This window comes from Mesocricetus auratus, unplaced genomic scaffold (genome assembly GCF_017639785.1).
Source record: "Mesocricetus auratus isolate SY011 unplaced genomic scaffold, BCM_Maur_2.0 Super-Scaffold_100676, whole genome shotgun sequence".
NCBI classification, from domain to species: Eukaryota; Metazoa; Chordata; class Mammalia; order Rodentia; family Cricetidae; genus Mesocricetus; species Mesocricetus auratus.
The window spans coordinates 103,261,192-103,278,767 of NW_024429266.1; the positions used below are offsets into that span (position 1 = coordinate 103,261,192).

At 59.6% G+C, this 17,576-nt stretch overlaps 2 protein-coding genes across 4 annotated transcripts; one reads left to right on the forward strand and one right to left on the reverse strand.

Annotated features, from left to right (window-relative positions):
- The first annotated feature begins 675 nt into the window (after positions 1-675).
- On the forward strand, positions 676-3,174 carry Oaz1 (ornithine decarboxylase antizyme 1). The gene is given in 5 exon segments (NM_001281321.2): positions 676-918; positions 2,132-2,277; positions 2,353-2,525; positions 2,607-2,692; positions 2,769-3,174. Coding segments are annotated over 5 exon segments (669 nt in total). The 5' UTR covers positions 676-772; the 3' UTR covers positions 2,888-3,174.
- A 3,107-nt stretch (positions 3,175-6,281) lies between these two features.
- Positions 6,282-16,591, reverse strand: Lingo3 (leucine rich repeat and Ig domain containing 3). 3 transcript variants are annotated; one of them, XM_005083283.4, is made up of 2 exons: positions 16,510-16,591; positions 6,282-9,377 (listed from the first exon to the last, which is right to left on the reverse strand). In XM_005083283.4, exon 2 carries the CDS (start codon positions 9,329-9,331, stop codon positions 7,559-7,561), a length of 1,773 nt encoding a protein of 590 aa, XP_005083340.1. In that variant the 5' UTR covers positions 9,332-9,377; positions 16,510-16,591; the 3' UTR covers positions 6,282-7,558. The 3 variants fall into 3 exon arrangements, with proteins under 3 accessions (XP_005083340.1, XP_040593310.1, XP_012978368.1); XM_040737376.1 differs by lacking the exon at positions 16,510-16,591 and adding an exon at positions 16,248-16,471; XM_013122914.3 differs by lacking the exon at positions 16,510-16,591 and adding an exon at positions 15,017-16,145.
- Between the last annotated feature and the right edge of the window lie 985 nt (positions 16,592-17,576).

The following is a 17,576-nucleotide window of genomic DNA, read 5'->3' on the forward strand; positions in this document are numbered from 1 at the left end:
ACTTTGTAAGATTTTTCTTTTCAATCGTAAGCTGTTTCCAACACGTAGACCGTAATCATCCATCGCCACAAGGTCATCAGAATCGCGTCGTGGGGGATGGGCAAGCCCCAGACTCCGGGACACGCACGTCCTGCCAATCAACCGCGCTGAGGCGGGGCGTGCCTTGGGCGAAGCCCCGTAACGGAGTCAGGCGGCGACGGCCACAGGTCCCGCGGAGCTCTGGGACCCTGAGGCCAGGCTGAGGGGGCTGGGCGGGCCGGGGATTTGCGTCACGCACGGCGACCTCACCGGAGTATCTCCCCGTCCCGTGCCGCTGCAGTTCGAGGGCGGGCTCACCAGAGCTCCAGCCAATCCTCAGTGGAGCCAGGCCCGTCCGTTTTCGCACCTTGGCCAATCAGAGCCCGGTGGGGGCGGGACGCACCCGCTCCTTCCTGTCTGACCTCCCGCGGAGTGACGCACACACTCGAGGGCGGCATTCTCCGACCGCCGACTAATCAACAGCCGAAGGCTTCCGTCTGTTTTTCTGCTTCGGCCAATCAGAGGCCAGGGAAGGCGGGACGCGGTGGCGTCCTCGGCGCGGCCGCCGTGGCCCCGCCCGTTCCTCCGCCGCCGCCCGCGGCCGCGTCCACGCCTGCGTGTAGGGGCGTGGTCTGCGGTGACGACGCGTATAAATGCGGGCGTCCGCGCCGGCGCCATTTTGCGAACGGCGAGCAGCGGCGGCGGCGCGGAGAGTGCAGCGGAGGTTTTGCTGGTTTCGGACCCCAGCGGCCGGATGGTGAAATCCTCCCTGCAGCGGATCCTCAACAGCCACTGCTTCGCCAGAGAGAAGGAAGGGGACAAACGCAGCGCCACGCTCCACGCCAGCCGCACCATGCCGCTCCTCAGTCAGCACAGCCGCGGCGGCTGCAGCAGCGAGAGGTGAGGGCCCTGCCCCCGCCCCCGCCGCCGCCGCGAAGCTTCCAGAAGCAGCGTCCGCGCAGGCCCGGAGCGGGGTCGGCCTCGGGGCGCCAGATAAGTCGCGGCAGCGCGAGATCCGCCCCTTTGTGGCGGCCACAATCGCGCCGGGGGCGGGGCGGGGCGGGGCCTGTGGTCCGGGCCTCGGATTTGGGATTGGAGTGGGATCAGGGAGTCGCAGGTTGAGGACTCGGGGTTGGTTTAGTTGAAGGGTGGGATGCGTTAGTATCTGTCCGAAGATGGGTCAGGTTTGGGGTTAGACTCGGATCCGGGAAGGGGGTTGGCGTCCCGGATTTGTGACTCGGATCTGATGTCAGATGGTAGATGGGGGGCGTGGGTTGACAAACCGTACGTTCTGTACAGCAGGGGCTCTGATCGGATCTGGAAGGTCTCTGCAAAAGACTCGGATTTGGGGTGCTGTTGGGGAGGGACTCGAATTATGTTTGCCTTCAGGTTGAGGACTTACTTTATGGTGGGAGAGTCTGGGGTCTGAACTTGGGGCGTTGTCGCGGGTTGGGTATTAGACTTAGGGTTTAGCTGGGTCTTGGCGGCGTTTGCTCGTTGAGGGCTCCGGGACTGGATTGACTTGGGTCAGTTTGTGAGGACCTTGGGAGTGGGGGGCTGGCATGGCAGGGTGTGATTTGTGAGCTGCTGGGTCCCAGGAAAAGGAGCGGTGGTGGAGCGTGGTTCTGGGTGGGGTGTGGACTTGGATCCACCTGGCCGTTGAAGTCTGTGCAGTAACTCTGCTGGCATGGAGGGTCTGACCTGAAGGCCCTGACCTGAAGGCCATGGGGGAGGGCCTTGGGTGACAGTAGGAGGGAGGGCACTGGCTTCTCTGACTCCAGTGCTGGAGTGAGGTTGGCTGAGGTGAAGCTGGGGACCGCTGGTAGTTGCAAAGGGGAGGGTGGGGCTTTACTCGAGGGCTGGCCTGAGCTTTAGACGGGATCGAGGTGGCCTAGAATGGGAGGTTGCCTTGGCAGCCTGCGGAGTGGGAAGGCCCAGCTCCCCGCTGTGGACCACAGTGCTAAAATGACACAGCCTGAGGACCTGATGGCTCCAGAAGGGGCCGAGCCTCAGAGGTGAGGGACAGTGAGCTGGGACCACTGGCCATGGTGGCTCTGGAGGGAAAGTCCTGGAGACCCAGCACTTACTTCCCCTCTGGCACTGTTTGCTGCAGTTCTAGGGCCGCCCTCCATTGCTGTAGTAACCTGGGTCCGGGGCCTCGGTGGTGCTCCTGATGTCCCTCACCCACCCCTGAAGATCCCAGGTGGGCGAGGGAACAGTCAGCGGGATCACAGTCTTTCAGCTAGCGTCCTCTACTCCGTGAGTACCTGTGGGGAGCCCTGGTGCCTGCCCCTGCCGGGTGAGCTGCCTGTCCTGACAGCCCTGCTCCCCCAGGATGAGCGGCTGAATGTGACAGAGGAGCCAACGTCTAACGACAAGACCAGGGTTCTGAGCATCCAGTCCACGCTCACGGAGGCCAAGCAGGTCACCTGGAGGGCGGTGTGGAACGGCGGTGGCCTCTACATCGAGCTCCCAGCTGGGCCCCTGCCTGAGGGCAGCAAGGACAGGTGGGCCATTATTTTCTCCTGGGGCTGCAGGGATCTGGCATCTGGGCCCAGGTGGCTAACATGGCCGCATGCCCCCCTCAGTTTCGCAGCTCTCCTGGAGTTCGCGGAGGAGCAGCTCCAGGCCGACCACGTTTTCATCTGCTTCCCCAAGAACCGTGAGGACAGAGGTGGGTGTTGCTGCGGGCTCCCCAGGGAGGGAAGCTGTGTCACCCCAGGCTCTGACTCTGCCCCCTCGCCCCCCAGCCGCCCTACTCCGAACCTTCAGCTTTCTTGGCTTTGAGATTGTGAGACCCGGGCATCCCCTCGTCCCCAAGAGACCCGACGCTTGCTTCATGGTCTACACGCTGGAGAGAGAGGACTAGGTGCCGGCCCTGCCCGTGTCCCTGTGCCTCTCCCGGGTTTGTCCACATGTCCTGATTGTGCAGAATAAACGCTCACTCCATTAGCGGGTGCTTCTTCCGAGCTGAATGCTGTGTTTGTCACACTCAAGTGTTGGCTTTAATTCTAAATAAAGGTTTCTATTTTACTGTTTTTATTGCTGTTTAAGATGGTCAGGTGACCTGTGTTAGCGCAGCCTCCTTTGAAGCCTGGCAGAGATAGATAGTGTCACCTCCCTTGGCTCAAACCCAATAAAGTGATCTCGCTCACTGACTTGTGTCTGTGTCCTGCCCCTGGGGCTGGGTTGGGCTCCTGGCAGCTGTGGCTCAGAACCAGGGAGGGTTCTGGGATTTTGTGGTTGGCCTTCAGGCACCTAACTGCTGAGGCACTGCATAAGTGGGTGGTGGGGTTGGGTTGTCTTGGACGATTGTGAAGATGTGTGTGGGGGACAGGATGGACAGGAAGTATGTGTTGAGCTGTTGGGGTACAGATGTGGGTGCTCTTGCAGTGGTGTGGGCAGGGTTAGGGTAAGCTTTAGTGTTTGCAGCCGGTCAGAGGGCCCAACAAGGGCGAATGGGTGGGGACTGAGCACCAAAGGGTCCCTTCCACCACCTGTGCCATGGTGTCTGCCAGACTAGTGCACAGGGTTAAGCTGTGTCCAGGAAGGGCCCTGAGCTGAAACTAGTGTCATTTCAGGCCACTGAGAGCCTGCTGTGTGCCAGCGTGTCCTCGCATGGCGCTCAGCCACAGGGGCTCTGTTGAGGGTTTGGTGGCTACAGTGAAGAAGTCTTAAGGTTAGACCTTGGCAGTGGCCAAGCCGTTCCAAGTTCAGGCATCATCCACCCTTGGAGTGCCTGGCTGTCCTGGGCACATGGAGGTACTGTGGGTTACACATGTTTAGTCACAGACATGCTAATGACAATGAGCCACCCTCATAGGGGTCCAGGGACTCAGCTGTGAGGGCACCAGTCAGAGATTCTGGTGTTGGGGTGACCCGCACTGCACCTTTGCCACACCCCGAGGGAGGCGGGATGGGGAGAGTTGGGGTGTTACCAATTAAGGACCTATAGCCCAAGCCTTGTGGAGAGGTCAGGGCTCCAGGCTCCCCCTTTCCCTGTGGCCAGCTCTCCCTGACCACAACTTCCCTAGGAAATAACAAGGCAGTGCCCATTGTCTTCGTGTGTTACAAGCCAGCCTGGACTACACAGCCAGACTAAAGCAAAAGGCTGCAGATAGCCTCTCCAGCTCCCCAACCACATGTTCACAGTGTCATGTTCCTAAAATGTGCTCTCAGATGTCCCCAATAGCTTTACTCAGGTAAATAGTTCATGTGTTGGCCAGATGATGGTGGCACATGCTTTTAATCCCAGCACTGGAGGCAGAGAGGCAGGCAGATCTCTGTGAGTTCAAACCCAGCCTGGTCTACAAAGCTACATAGAGAAACGCTGAGTTGAAAAAAAATGTTGATGTGTGCAGGGGTTGACAGCAGGCGGAGCCAGGAGACTGTCCAGTGGTGTTAGGCACACAGCCGGCCTCTGTTTCTTCTCCATCTTATTTCCTTCCCTCGAGATGGCGTCTGACTCTTATCTGGCTGGCCACAAAGATCCTCTTGCCTCTGCCTCTCAAGTACAGGGTTTAAAGGTGAACGGCACCATGCCTGACTATTTTTATCGTTTTTAATATACAGCATGTGTGTGGGTTGTCTGAGGGAATCATGGGCATTGAATCCATCGGAGCTGGAGTTACAAGCTATTGTAAGCCAGCCAACATGGTGCTGGTGAGACTCAGATTTCAGCTGAGCTGTGTCTAGTGCTTGTGTTGTGGTTGTGTCATGCTAGGTGACTACTTGTCACTGACCACGTCCTCAGCCCCATCTGGGCATCCATCCCTGAGCCAGGCCTATTTTTTTATTTTGAGGTAGGATCTCACAACATACAATTTGGTATCAAAATAATCCTGCCTCAACCTCCCAAGAAGCTGGAGTAACAGGCATGGACCGCAGGTAGGGAACGTTTTCTCTTGTTTGGACCATAAAGTGCCCTATATAGGCCCTCAGGGTTGTGACTTCTTCCTGAGCCCAGGTAGCCTTCCGCCCCTCCCTCCCGCCCACTCCCCAGCCAGGCTCTCAGCAGGACTCCCTGCTGAGGGCTGAGCACTTCAGCAGTCCCCAGTGGGTGACAGTTACTCTTGCTAATGCGGGGATTTGGGGGCACATGTAGGCAGAGAATGACAGAGGTAAAGGTACCTTTTGAGATTGATGAAGTCTCCAAGGACCCCTTGAGATGGAGGGCACACCTGGACTCTAATTCTGTGACCCCAGCTTAATGCTGCTGCGTGGTCCTCATGGGCTGCTTGCTTTCCCCGAACTTATTTCTCCCATAGGACGTCAGTCATCTCTCAGGACACGGGGAAGCACCCATGCCATGTCTGGGACAGGGATAATGTCAGGCCCAGAGGACACAGAGATGAGCCTCTGCATACAGGTCCTGGTCCCCAAGAACTCAGCCCCCAACACTAGCAGGGGCCTGCAGCAACTCACCCTTGACAAGAGAATGTCAGACCCAGGTGGAAAGGCGTTTAGGACAACTGTTAGGCAGGGCCCAGTGTGGGCAGGGCCTGCCTTCCCAGGGCCTCTCCACCTTTGGCACCCTCAAGGCTGGGATGTTGGGACAGAGCCTGAAGGTGAGACCCTGATGTGAGCAAGCCCTGAGTCAGGGGTACTGGAGGCGCAAAGATGGGCATGCTGGCTTACACCTGCCACCTATGGGGGAGACAGGCTAGTGTCAGCCGAGAGCTTCAGCGACCACTTAGGGGAGCTACACACAAGGCACACCGTGGGACCGTCCTGGGTGCCTCTCTCCAGCCACAGAGCTTGCGGATTGTCTGCCAGAGAACTCTCTCAGCCCTGGTCTGTCTGCTGTATGGCCACGGGAAAGTCACTGGCCCCTCTGCACTGTAAAGGTGTCACCCATCTGGCTTCCACAGCCTGCCATGGCCACCTACACTTTCCCAGTCTTTCCTATTTGTTTTGAAACTATCTCTCTGTAGCCCACCTGCCCTAGAGCTCTTAGCTCCTGATGAGATGATAGGCGTGTCCCGCAGCTGCTGTCCATACCCTGTGTCTGAGGTAAGGTAAGGTAGAACTAAAGTTTCCAGCATGCTATGTGAGCCCCAGCCTCGGCTCTGAGGTCTAGAAACAGCTCAGCCTCCAGTTTGTTACGCAGCTGAGGCTGACCTTGAACTCCTGATCCTCATGCCTTGGCCTCCACACCACCTCCAGGTTCTCTCCTGGGTCACCCTTGCAGCCAGAGCCTTGAGTGAGGGACCCAAACACTGTCTCCCCTCGCCCCTCCCATGGGAACAATAATAAAATCTGACTTTTGTATTAAATCAGTCTGTTTTATTGGATTTCAGTAGAACACAGCCAGGTGAGGATAGAGCTTGGGAATGGAGAACCCCAATGTAGCGTACTGACACTTTGTGACCCCTAACCCTGCCATGAGTGCACCCCTCCTGTCTTTTAATGACTCTAAAGGCACTTGGATTTCATTGGTTGGTTTGAGGGGCCCCAGGGTTGCCATGGCAACAGGGGCTAAGAGGATGCTCCAGGACCAAAGGGGTCATTCCTGTCCTGCTCAGGGATGGGAAATGCCAATCCACCCAGTCACGTGTCCTGTTGACCAGTTTGTGTGTGATGCAAAGGTTGGGAGGGGCAGGACCAAAGGGTCCCCGTGTTCCCAGCCAAGTTCAGAGCAGTCAAGCTAGTGTGAGTCTTCGATTCCACGAAGCTGCCTTTAGACAGTCAGGAGGGCTCCGTGAGACCCGGCCTCAGCTGCGAGCTCAGACCAAGTGGCCCACTGGTGTCACAGCGTGGCAGGGCAGGAGAACTGGCCAAGCCCTACAGTGCCTCTGCCCCCTCCCTCAACAATGCCCTAGCTGAAGGGGCAGAAGTGGGTGCCCGGGAAGGAACCTGGTTGGAGAGGCTCCCAGGTGTGAGCCCCTGCTGCTCACCCTGCTCAGAGCAGCTGAGTGGATATGGCTGGCCTGTCTCGAGGACCCACGTAGTTACTCCTCCAGCGAGCAGATGTCCAGCACTGCTAGGTAGGGTGGGGGGTCTCTAGGGACATGGGAACATGGCTTCTCCTGGCAGGTGGAAGTTCCTGGGGGCATGGGGGCTTCCTCTGTGACTCCAGCCACTCAGCAGGGCCTGGGGCAGCCCCAGTTGACCTATGGCTGAGTGGCAGTGAACAAAGCTGGGCTACTGCACAGCCAGGGGCCCTGCAGCCTTGGGCCCTGTGTATGCCAAACTGTGTCACCGTGAGCACACCTACTGTAAGTGCTGTGTCTGTCCAGTGTGCACAGGTGCCTCCCACCAGGACATCTGCGGACCTGACTGCTGAGTAGGGAACCTTGGACCCTGAGTGTCCCAGCCTGCATCCACAGCAGGAAAGAGACAGGTTGAAACTGATAGAAAACACTTCAAGAACTGCAAAAGGTGTGATCTGCTCAAAACCAGTCCTGCAGACGTCTACAAAAACGAAGTTCTGCCCGTGAGCTGGCTGCTAACCCTTGGGTAAAAAACACGCGTAGGTGGAGGTTATCTGGGACTGCATGGAGGTCCGAGGGGCTCTCCCGCCAGCCCACCACGGGCCCGCTCAGATCATCTTCATGTTGAACTTGCGTGCGCCGCCCTGGCCGGCCGCGGCCACAGGACCGTCCACCTTGCGGAAGGAATATTCTACAGAGAAGTTATTCTTGTGCTGTCCACGGCCTCGGCTCCACACGAAGAGCAGCAGGAAGCAGAAGAGGACCACGCCGAGGAAGGTGATGCACCCCATGGCGGTAGACACCAGGATGGTGGTGAGGTCCAGCGGGAACCGGACGCCCACCTGTGTCTCGTTGTGCCCATCGCCCTGGGTCCGGTTGGCAGCCAGCTGGACAGTCAAGGTGGCGAAATACGTGTCATTGCCCCCGGCGTTGCTGGCCACGCACGTGTAGGTGCCGCTGTCCTGGGGCCGCGTATCCGCGACGGCCAGCGTGCCCCCAGGCAGCACCCGCGCCCGGCCCCGGCTGGCAGCCGTCACCGTGTGGTGCTGCGGCGTCACCCAGGCCACCGTGGGCGTGGGCTCGCCCTCGGCGCGGCACAGGAAGCGCACGTCGTCCCCCTCCGTGGCGGTCACGTGCTGCAGCCGCCTTTCCCGGATCTTGGGCTTGCGACACACGAAGTACTCGAAGAGCACCGAGTCCGGGAGGTTGTGCAGGGCGTCGCCGCGCACCTCGGCGGGGGTGGCACAGGCGGGCAGCCTGCCGTCGAAGTTCAGGGTCTTCCGCCTCTGCACGATCCACAGCAGGCGACAGTCGCAGGCCAGCGGGTTGCCGTCCACGCGCAGCGTCTCGAGCGTGTTCACCGAATGGAACGTGTTCTCCTCCAGCGTGGACAGCAGGTTGTCCGAGAGGTTGAGCAGGCGGATCTGCCGCAGCCCCACGAAGGCCTGCGGCTCTATGACAGCCAGCATGGCCCCGGCTAAGTGCAGCTCGCGCAGGCGCACCAGGTCCCTGAAGGAGCCCCGGGGCACCGTGCCGATGGGGTTGTGCGACAGGTTGAGGCACGTCAGGTGGGCCTGCTGTCGCAGCGCAGCGGCCGGCACAGCCGTGATGTTGGTGTGCGTGATGGACAGAGACGTGAGGTTCAGCCCTCGCAGGCTCCCCGGGGCCACCTCCTCCAGCAGAGGCCAGTTGTCGATCTCCAGATGTGAGAGGCCCGGAAGCTTCTGGAAGTTCTGGTCCTCCAGGGCGGCGATGGCCAGGTGGCGCAGGCGCAGGGCGCCCAGGCCCCGCAGGTGGCCGAGCGACTCGGGGGACAGCGACGTGAGGTTGCAGCGCTCCAGGGTGAGCTCGGCTAGCCCCAGCAGCCCCGCGAAGGCCCTGCGGGAGATGAACACGAGGTCATTGTCGCCCACCTCCAGTCGCCGCAGGCTGCGCAGGTCTTGGAAGCTGAAATCCAGCAGGATGACCAGCTTGTTCTCGCTCAGGTCCAGCAGCGTGAGGCTGTCCAGGTGCGTGAACACGCCGGGCGGGATGAGCTTCAGCTGGTTGCCACGGAGACGCAGGATGCGCAGGCGGGGCAGGTTGGCGAAGGCCCCGGGCTCCACATGGGCGATCACGTTGTGGTTGAGGTCCAGCTCCTCCAGGGTGGGCAGCGAGGCCAGGTCCCCGGGGTTCAGGCAGCGGATGCGGTTGCGGCTGAGCTCCAGCAGGCGTGTTTCAGCCGGGATGCCCTCGGGGATGGCTGTCAGCCGGCGGCGGCCGCAGGCCACTGTGCGGGTGGACACCGAGCACTCGCAGCGCGCCGGACAGCCCGCGGCCAGGGGGGGCGCCGTGGGCAGCAGAAGCAGGTGCAGGCCCAGCATACGCAGCCAGCAGGTCATGGTGTAGGGTCTGGGCCTAGGGCCACGCCAGCATCGTCCAGGACACCTGGAATGGGAAGGGGGAACATGGCATCATTATCCATGGCCACGCCCAGGGACGTTGACATGTCATGACAGCCCATCCGGGAAGCCTGCACATGGATACCCACGGTGACAGTGTGCATGACAGACAGCAGAAACACAGAGCAGAGCGGGCCATCCACACAAGTATGACAAAACAAGCTCTCTTGTAGCCCAGGCTAACCTCAGACTCACTATGTAGTCAAGACTAACCTTAAAGATGGAGGCAGAGCTGTGTGATACCGGAGCCTCGGAATCCAAGAGACAAGAAGGACCCTGCCCAGGGCCTTCGAAGGACCCGAGTATGCCAGGCCTAGTGGACACCCTGTGTCTGACTGTCTGCAGTCTGGAATTGTGGCACAGGACGCCTCCCTCCGTGGACACCCAGTTCGTGGCCCCAGGCTGTGGGTTACTCTAGCAAAGACCCTGACTCCTGGTGGGAGGGAGGGCCAGAGGGGCGGGAGGCCAAGGCTCCGGTGATACTGAGACTTCCTGCAGTGCCTGCCCAGCGACGCTGCACCACGGTTCCTCCCAGACCCAGGGGCCCGGTGGGGGAGGGGCAGCAGCACTGGACCGCCTGGGCCTAGCGCGGCTTCCCATCTGCCAGGCAGCTACTGATGGCATGTTAGCAGCTGAAGCCCAGGCAAGACCTCTCAGTCTGCGCCGGTCCGCCTGTCTTCTTAGTGTTCCGCAGAGCGGACTGGCAGCCCTGGCGACTGAGTATGCCAGGCTTCTGAGGACAGACTGGAAGGCACAGGAGCGGAGGAGAATCCCTGCCTGGAGTCCCCAGTGAGGGGCTGGGGCGTGGTCAGGGTGGAGGGTGGAGCCCCGCCTAGGCTCCCCAGTGAGGGGCTGGGGCGTGGTCAAGGTGGAGCCCCGCCTAGAACCTTCCCTGTCTGTCTGTCTTTCCGTGGTGTGTGTCCGCACGCTTGGAGCCCAGTGTGGGATGCAGTCCTTGGCGTTCATTCTCCGCTTTTGGAGACAGAGTCTCTCAGTGGGACCCAGAATCTGCTGACTGGGCTGGGCTGTCCAGCCAGGGTCCCCAGGGACCCTCCTACTTCTCGGTGCTGGCTTCTCAAGTGGGTGGCTGGGATTTGAACTCAGATCTTCAGGCTTGTGCCCCAAGCACTTCACGGCTGAGCCTTCCCTATCGCCTCTTTGCTCACAGCCTTCTGCAAGCCACACCAGTGCTCACTCCTGGACCCCAGCCCTTCCCCCCTCCCCAGCTGTGTCTTTGAGCTGGAGCCTCAGGTAGCCCAGGGTGGCCTGGAACCATCTATGTGGGTGGTCTTGAACACCTACTTACTCCTCCTTGTTTCTGCCTCCAGTCTGATAGCCGGTGCCACGGACTGGCAGGCCAGGAGTCTGTCTGTCACTGCCTCCTGCACCGTCCCTGATGGCCCCTGCATGCACTCTAGCCTTGGTCACCAGATGCCTTCAGGGCGCTGGCAGGTACTTTGTCTATAATTACTCCACCACGCAGGGACAGCAGAGCTGTGTGCCACCGCAGCAGGGGCCACGCAAAGGGTGACCTAGTTTCTCAACTCTAACCTCTCCCGGCAGGCCCGGCCCTGTCATCTCCTCTGCAGGGCGTGTTAGCAAAGCCACAGGAGCTGGGGGGGGGGGCGGCCATCTGAAGCGCCTGGCCCCTTATTACTGTGTGCCTGAAGGAGCAAGCTTGCCCTCTCTTGGCGTTTGCTGGGGTAGGTGGATGGCAGTCAAGGCTCCTAATCCATCTCCCCATCTCGTTCCTCTCAGCTGAGAGGACACTCCAGGCAAGAGCAAACCCTCTCTGGGCCTCTGAAACCCAGAAGCAGCAGAAGGCTCCAGATCCCTGGTGATGTGGGGAATCGGAATTCCAGGGGCTCTCCTGCCACTGGGTACTGGGCCTCTGGGATGAGGTCCCTGACTTTGACGAAGACAGGGAGAGGGTGTCGTGGGCACTGGGAAGGGGGCTGTGGGGTGCAGTTGGATGGGCTGGTTTCTCTGTCCCTTGTTTGCCCCTCCAGAGCAGGGCAAGCATGTCTCTGGCAGGCCTTCCTTGCTAAACTGTCAGATTACATTCCAAAGCCAGCACCCAAGGTCCTGGCCACTTGGTCCTCCTAAGGCTGATCATCAAGGTCCAACTACCAACATATTGAAGTCCAACAATCAAAAGCCCCCTTTGGCTCTCCTAATTAATATGCCCAGTTAATACAGACCCCTCATTCTAGCATGGGGTTCCTCTTGTACCTTTGTAAACCACCATTTTCCTATGGGTCCTCCTGTCTCCTCTCTATCCAGAAGTAGCCTTCCCCTTCTTCCTTGTCCTCTATCTCCTGTGTTTGTCCCTCTGTCCTCTGGGGCAGATATATTTCCTTTGTGCTGAGAGCTTTGTCTTGAGGGTCCTGGGCTGATTCGGAGCCCTGAGCTGACACCAATCCTTTCACCCTCTGTGGCTTCGGAGAGGGACACCCGCAAAACCATCTCTGTGGCTTCTGAGACACTATAGCCCCAGCAGGCCTTAAACTGTCAGCAATGCCCCTGCCCCAGTCTCCCAAGTGCAGACAAGTGAGAGGACTTGGTAAATGGTCACCTTCCGTCCTGTGCGAGTCACCCTGGGCTCCCCTCAATGCTGCCCCACTCCAGGATGGAGGACTCCATCTCTGGCATCTCCCAGATTAGCTCCTCAAATCCCAATCTCACATGTGGCGGCTCCCGGCTGTCCTGGCTCCTCATTGTCTGACCCAGGCAGAAAAAGGGGTGCTTTGCTCCACCCCCAGACACCCCACCGGGTGCTGGCAGCTCTGTCAAAAAAATAAAAATAAAAAGACGCCCCAGACCTACTGGGGGCTATCCCAGGACCCCAGACGCTGAGGCAGGAGGACTGTGAACTTCCGGACAAGCTGTAACTTAGGGAGACCCTCTCCAAATAAAAAAGGGGAAGGGGCTAGAGCTCCTGATGGTCTGCTGGGTTTGGGTCCCAGCATCCACTCACAACCCCTGTAACTCCGTTTGCAGGGGGGCCAACTCCCTCATCTGGTCTCCTGGGACACTCCACACATGTGGTGCAGTCAGACATGCAGGCAACATACTGTACACATAAAATAAATAAATAAATCTGGGGGACAACTAGCCAAGCATGGCAGTGCTTTCCTTTAACCCCAGCACTCAGGAGGCAGAGGCAGGCGGATCTCTGTGAGTTCCAGGCCAGCCTGGTCTACAGAGCGAGTTCCAGGACAGCCGGGGCTACACAGAGAAACCCTGTCTTGAAAAAACAAAGAAACAAAAAAACAACTAAAATTTTTTTTAAAATGTAAAACAGGAAAATAGGACTGGAGTGTGGCTGGGGGGGGGGGAGAAGCCCGCCTAGAATCCCCCACTGAGGGCCTGGGGGGCGTGGTCAGGGGTGAAGCACTGGTCTAGCGAAAGAGATCCTGGGTTCCATTCCTAACACTGCAAAACTAAAGGATAAACAAAGGGACAGTTTTTGTCCCCAAAGGCCCCTCTGAGGCTCTGCACCAGACAATAGGAGCAGACAGCTGTCTCATGGACCAGAATCTGGAACCTTCTGGCCTCTCCCTCACCCCCATCCCTGGTGGAACCTTGATGTCTGCTGCCTGGGTTGGGTCATGCAGCCACTCCTGAGATCGCCCTTGCTGGGCTCTAGGGGTCTGGTAAGCCCTTGTGGACCTGTGGAAGGAAGAGCCAAGCCTATGGCTTCAAGGACACAGCTCATTAATATGCATGAGAAGTCACTGCAGTGGCCTTGGCAAGGCCTGGGAGCCGGGCAGGCTGTGCAGGGTCCAGCCTGTCCAGTGACTGCGTTTCCAACCCTTAGCTCAGGCCCCACGGTTTCCAGAGGAAACCCAGGACCTCTTAGTACACACAACAAACACCTCTATCTCAAACTTCCATCATCCCAAAAGGGTCCCCCCAGCTCCATCATCCGTCACCCCTTCCCCTCTCCAGTCCCTGGGGATCCACAAATCATTGTCCTGTCCCCGGATTCCCCCATTCTGGGACATTTCCTATCACGGAGTCCCACACTTGGTGGCCAGCTGCCTCCCATTCCTGTCGCTCACGAAGGACAAATGAACAGAAAAATAAATCAGATGAAGGTTTGGAAAACCTTCCGGGAGGAGGTAAGTCCTCGGCTGCAGGGCCAGGGATGGGTAGCACCGTGGGATCAGGTCACTCCTGTACCAGTGCCTGGGGCAATAGGGAACCATGGAGGGATACAGGGCAAGAGAATGCTCTGGCATGGTCAGAAATAAGCATGGCGACCTGAGCTCCATACCTGGGACCCCCTGGTGGAAGGGGAGTGCCAACACATGTGTTCACATGTGCACACACAGAGCCCAGGGCCAGGGTCTGCTCAACCGTGCCTCTGTGGGCAGAGACATTCGTCTCTCTTAGAGCCTCAGTTTCCCGTTTTGCTGGAGGCCAAACAGGACTCCTGGGCTGGGTGTGAAGGAGAACTCAGCCTAGAAGCTTCTCCATGGACTGGCTAGCTTCTAGAAGTTTCAACTGGGTGCTGCCTAGGTTAGGAGTAAGTCTCCAACTCACTCACTCGCTCAATAAACAATTAGTGGATGCTCACTCTATGCCTGGTGCTGTTCTTGGCCTTTAGAAATGGAACCATCCTGGGCCCTGGGGACAGGTCTCTTCCTGGAAGGGGCCAGGAGCCCCAGAATGCTGGGCCTCCAGACAATGAGGCTACTGGGGATCAGTGCTCTCTGGGCTAGCCTCTCCTGCACGGATCTGAGGAGGACATGTGTCCCTGTGGCAGGTGGTGGCTTCTTCCAGCAGCCTGGGGGACGATCACCCAGGGCCACCGTGGTTTGGAGGAGGGAGTGGTCTGTGGTCTCCTGGCAGCCAGGCACTGTTTCCTGTTGCTGGAGGATGTAGGTGCTGACTGCCGGGTCCTGAGGTCTGATATCTGCAGAAACGGTGCTGTGGGGACCTGCTAGAGGCCCCTGGGAGCAGTCTGGGAGGTAGCTCTCTCTGGCTACAGAATCTGGGGACAATTTGACAAGAAGTGTTCAGTCCAAGGGGAGACAGAGTGTCTCCTGGTCGCTAGTCCCCTCTTGGGCCACAAGACACTGAGGCCTGTCCTGGGAAGGGAGGGATGAGGCTGTGTGGTTGGGGAAGACAGGCTCCTGTCCGTCACCAACCGGTCCCCACCACAAAAATAGTATAGGGATAAAGTGGGGTGAAGACAGATGGGATGAGGACAGTTCCACAAGCCCCCTCCTCTCTGAGTGCACTTTCGGGGACACTCTCCCAGCCCCCCAACCTCCAGGGCTGGTTCGTTCGTTCTCCTGTCCCAGATCTAGGTCCTCCTGGGGCTTTTAATCCATGACAATTCATTAAAGTCCTAATTAGCCTCCCATCTGCCATGGGTCCCTGTCCACTGTTTTAGGGGGTGGGGGGGCCTCCTGACCTAATTTCTTTAGTAGCTTGTGCCCAAGGGGAGTAGTAGATCCCCACCACCCGCCACAGCAGGGAAGGAGAGGAAGCTTCTAGATTTGCAACCGCTTGAACCCCTAGTACACAGTGTCTCTGCTCACCAGCTGGCCCTGAGAGCAGAAACGGCCTCATTCGGGGGAGGGGGAGAAGGAGACTGGGGGTCAGATCACTCACCTGAGCTTTGGAATTCCAGAGTCACCCCAGCCCTGTTTTTACTAAGTCCCAACCCTTCAGTGTTCTCAAGGCTCATGATTGACAGGGGAGGTGGTGGGCGGCTCACCCCGGCTGCCCACACCCCTGCCCCGAAGGTTGCTGGGAAGTTCTGCTAAAAGGCTTCCTACCTGGTGAGTCGATAGTGACTCAGAAGTGCCCTGGAGTGACAGCCCTGTGGGTAGAGGCACAAAAATCTCAGCTTTGGGACCTTGTGTGCGCCCACCCTTCGAGGCGCGACCACAGCCTAGCTGCGTCTGGGGGTGGATGGTAGCAGCGGCCACCCCCACTCTACAGATGGGAACACTGAGGCCAGCCAGGCATGATGCACAGATGCTGATGATACCCATCATGGCGCTTGATCCTGGGGTGGGGGTGGTTGCCTTGATGGAGTGTCAATTGCAGGAAGGAACCAGGGACAGAAGAGCGACTAGGAGGCTAAGGGGACCCCCACTTGCTCCCCACCCCATCGTGGGTGCCCACTTCACTTGGTGTCTGCGTGACAGGGACGCTTATGGGGTCGCCTGACACCACTGAAGCGGTTGCTGCTTGGAGGGGAAGCGGCCAGGGCTGCCCCTCTCCCTCTCGCCATGCACCCCTTAACCCCCTTCTTACAACCTTTGTGGCCTGGGTGCCTCTCCCGGAGCCCTCCCTGGCTACCCTCGGCCTGACAGATCTGTTTGTGCGAAAAGTCCCCACCAGGTTCCGAGTTCCAACAGCCTTCCCCACAACCAAACTGCAGGCTGGGGGTGGGGGGTCTCAGGCATGGCCTGCGCTCTGAGTGTTCCCCAAAGCTGCTTGGCACCAACACCGGTTCCCAAAAGCACCAGACCCCCAAGTTCTGAGTCCTCCCCATTGGGAGGAGGGACATCCTTGTCTTAGGAACTCAGGCGTTGGGAGTCCTCACTCAGGAGGTGGGGTGTGAACACGAACCCTTGGCCGACTGGAACCCAAGCTTTGCCTCTCTCAACTTGTTGAATGGGGCCCAGTGGCCTCACTGGCCAGGCCCCAGGACCCAGGGTACAACAGGCCTGGCCTCCGGGATGGGATGGACAGACGCCCCCACAGCCCTGGCTGCTACCGGGACACAGGCCTGAAGAGTGTGGGGGGGGTCTGCCTAGCACCCGGTCCCTCCTCACGGGATCGGGACCCCAAATGTGAGCGAGTCCCGCGTGCAGACACCCCCCCAATTCACCTCGCGTGCATTGCCCTGCACTGGCTGGCAGGGGATCGCAGGCACCGAGCCGCAGCTCCATCCCGGGTGTCCCCCTGCCGCAGTGCGCATCCCCATTCCGCGTCCCCCAGGGTGCTCCGGGGATGCGCCCCTCAGTCCCCTCGGCTCTGCATTCCCGGAGGCGGGGAGGACCCCGAAGTTTCCCGGGGGTGCAGAGGGGCTGGAGAGGAGTGCACGAGGAGAGTCGGGGGGGGGGTCCCCGGACTGCAGCGGTGCCACTCACCTGGGCGGCTCCGCCTCGGACAGGGCACGGGGGCCGCTCGGAGCCGCCACCAGCCGCCGCCACCGCCGCCTCGCGGGCTCCGCCGTGCGCGTCCCCGCCGCGCATCCCCGTGCGCATGGCCAGGGCGCGCGCGAGCTACAAGGGGCGCGCGCGACACGTGTTGGAGCCGGTCGGGGACAGATGGGGACGAAGCCCCCGGCACTCCGCGTGCCTGGCACCTCCCGGTCCTGGGGCCTCCGCAGACAGTGAGTTCCGGGAAATGCTTGGGGCTCCCCAGATACGGCAGGTTGTCCCTTTGGAACCTTCTGGAAACCGCCAACTCCTCCTCCCTCCCAGGCCAGGCCTCCACCATCTGCACCACACCGCATACCTGCCCGGTTTGCCAAATCTCATCCCTGAGTGGCCTTGCTCCTCAGAGGGTTCCAAAGCCTGCCTTGGCTCCCCACTGCGCCCCTGCCTGCTTTCCTGCACCTGCCACCCGGAGCTATGGCCACCACCGTGTCCCCCTCTCCCCGAAGCCTTTCCCTGCACCTGGGGCTGCGGGGTGCGCTTCAGCACTCACAGCCTGGTGGAGGCAGATGGACGCATGTTACATAGGGGTCATAGGAGAACCCTGAGATGTGAGGGGGAGCCAGAGAGATGGCTCAGAGGTTACAGCTTGGGGCCTCTCTCAGAAGACTAGGGTTCGGTTCCCAGCACCCACATGGAGGCTCACAACCCAACCAGCTGTTAACTCTGACTCCAGGGACCCAACGTCCCATTCTAGTTCACAGGTTCCCGACTGCATGCACACAGAGTTAAAAATAAGATAAATCTTTCGCAACAGAGGTGAGTGTGCCTGTTCTTTCAGTGGCATTAGCTGCAGGACTCCCCCTACTCTGAGGCTGGGAACTAGGGGCTCCCCAATGGGAACAGGAGTTGGGGTGTGGACTGCTCCAGTCGGGGGGTCAGGCCGTGGGACCAGGACAGGAATGTGAATGGGGAGGGGCCCCGTGAGACCCATCCTGGGGGGGGGAGGCCCCATGAGATCCATCCTGGGGGGGAGGCCCCATGAGATCCATCCTGGG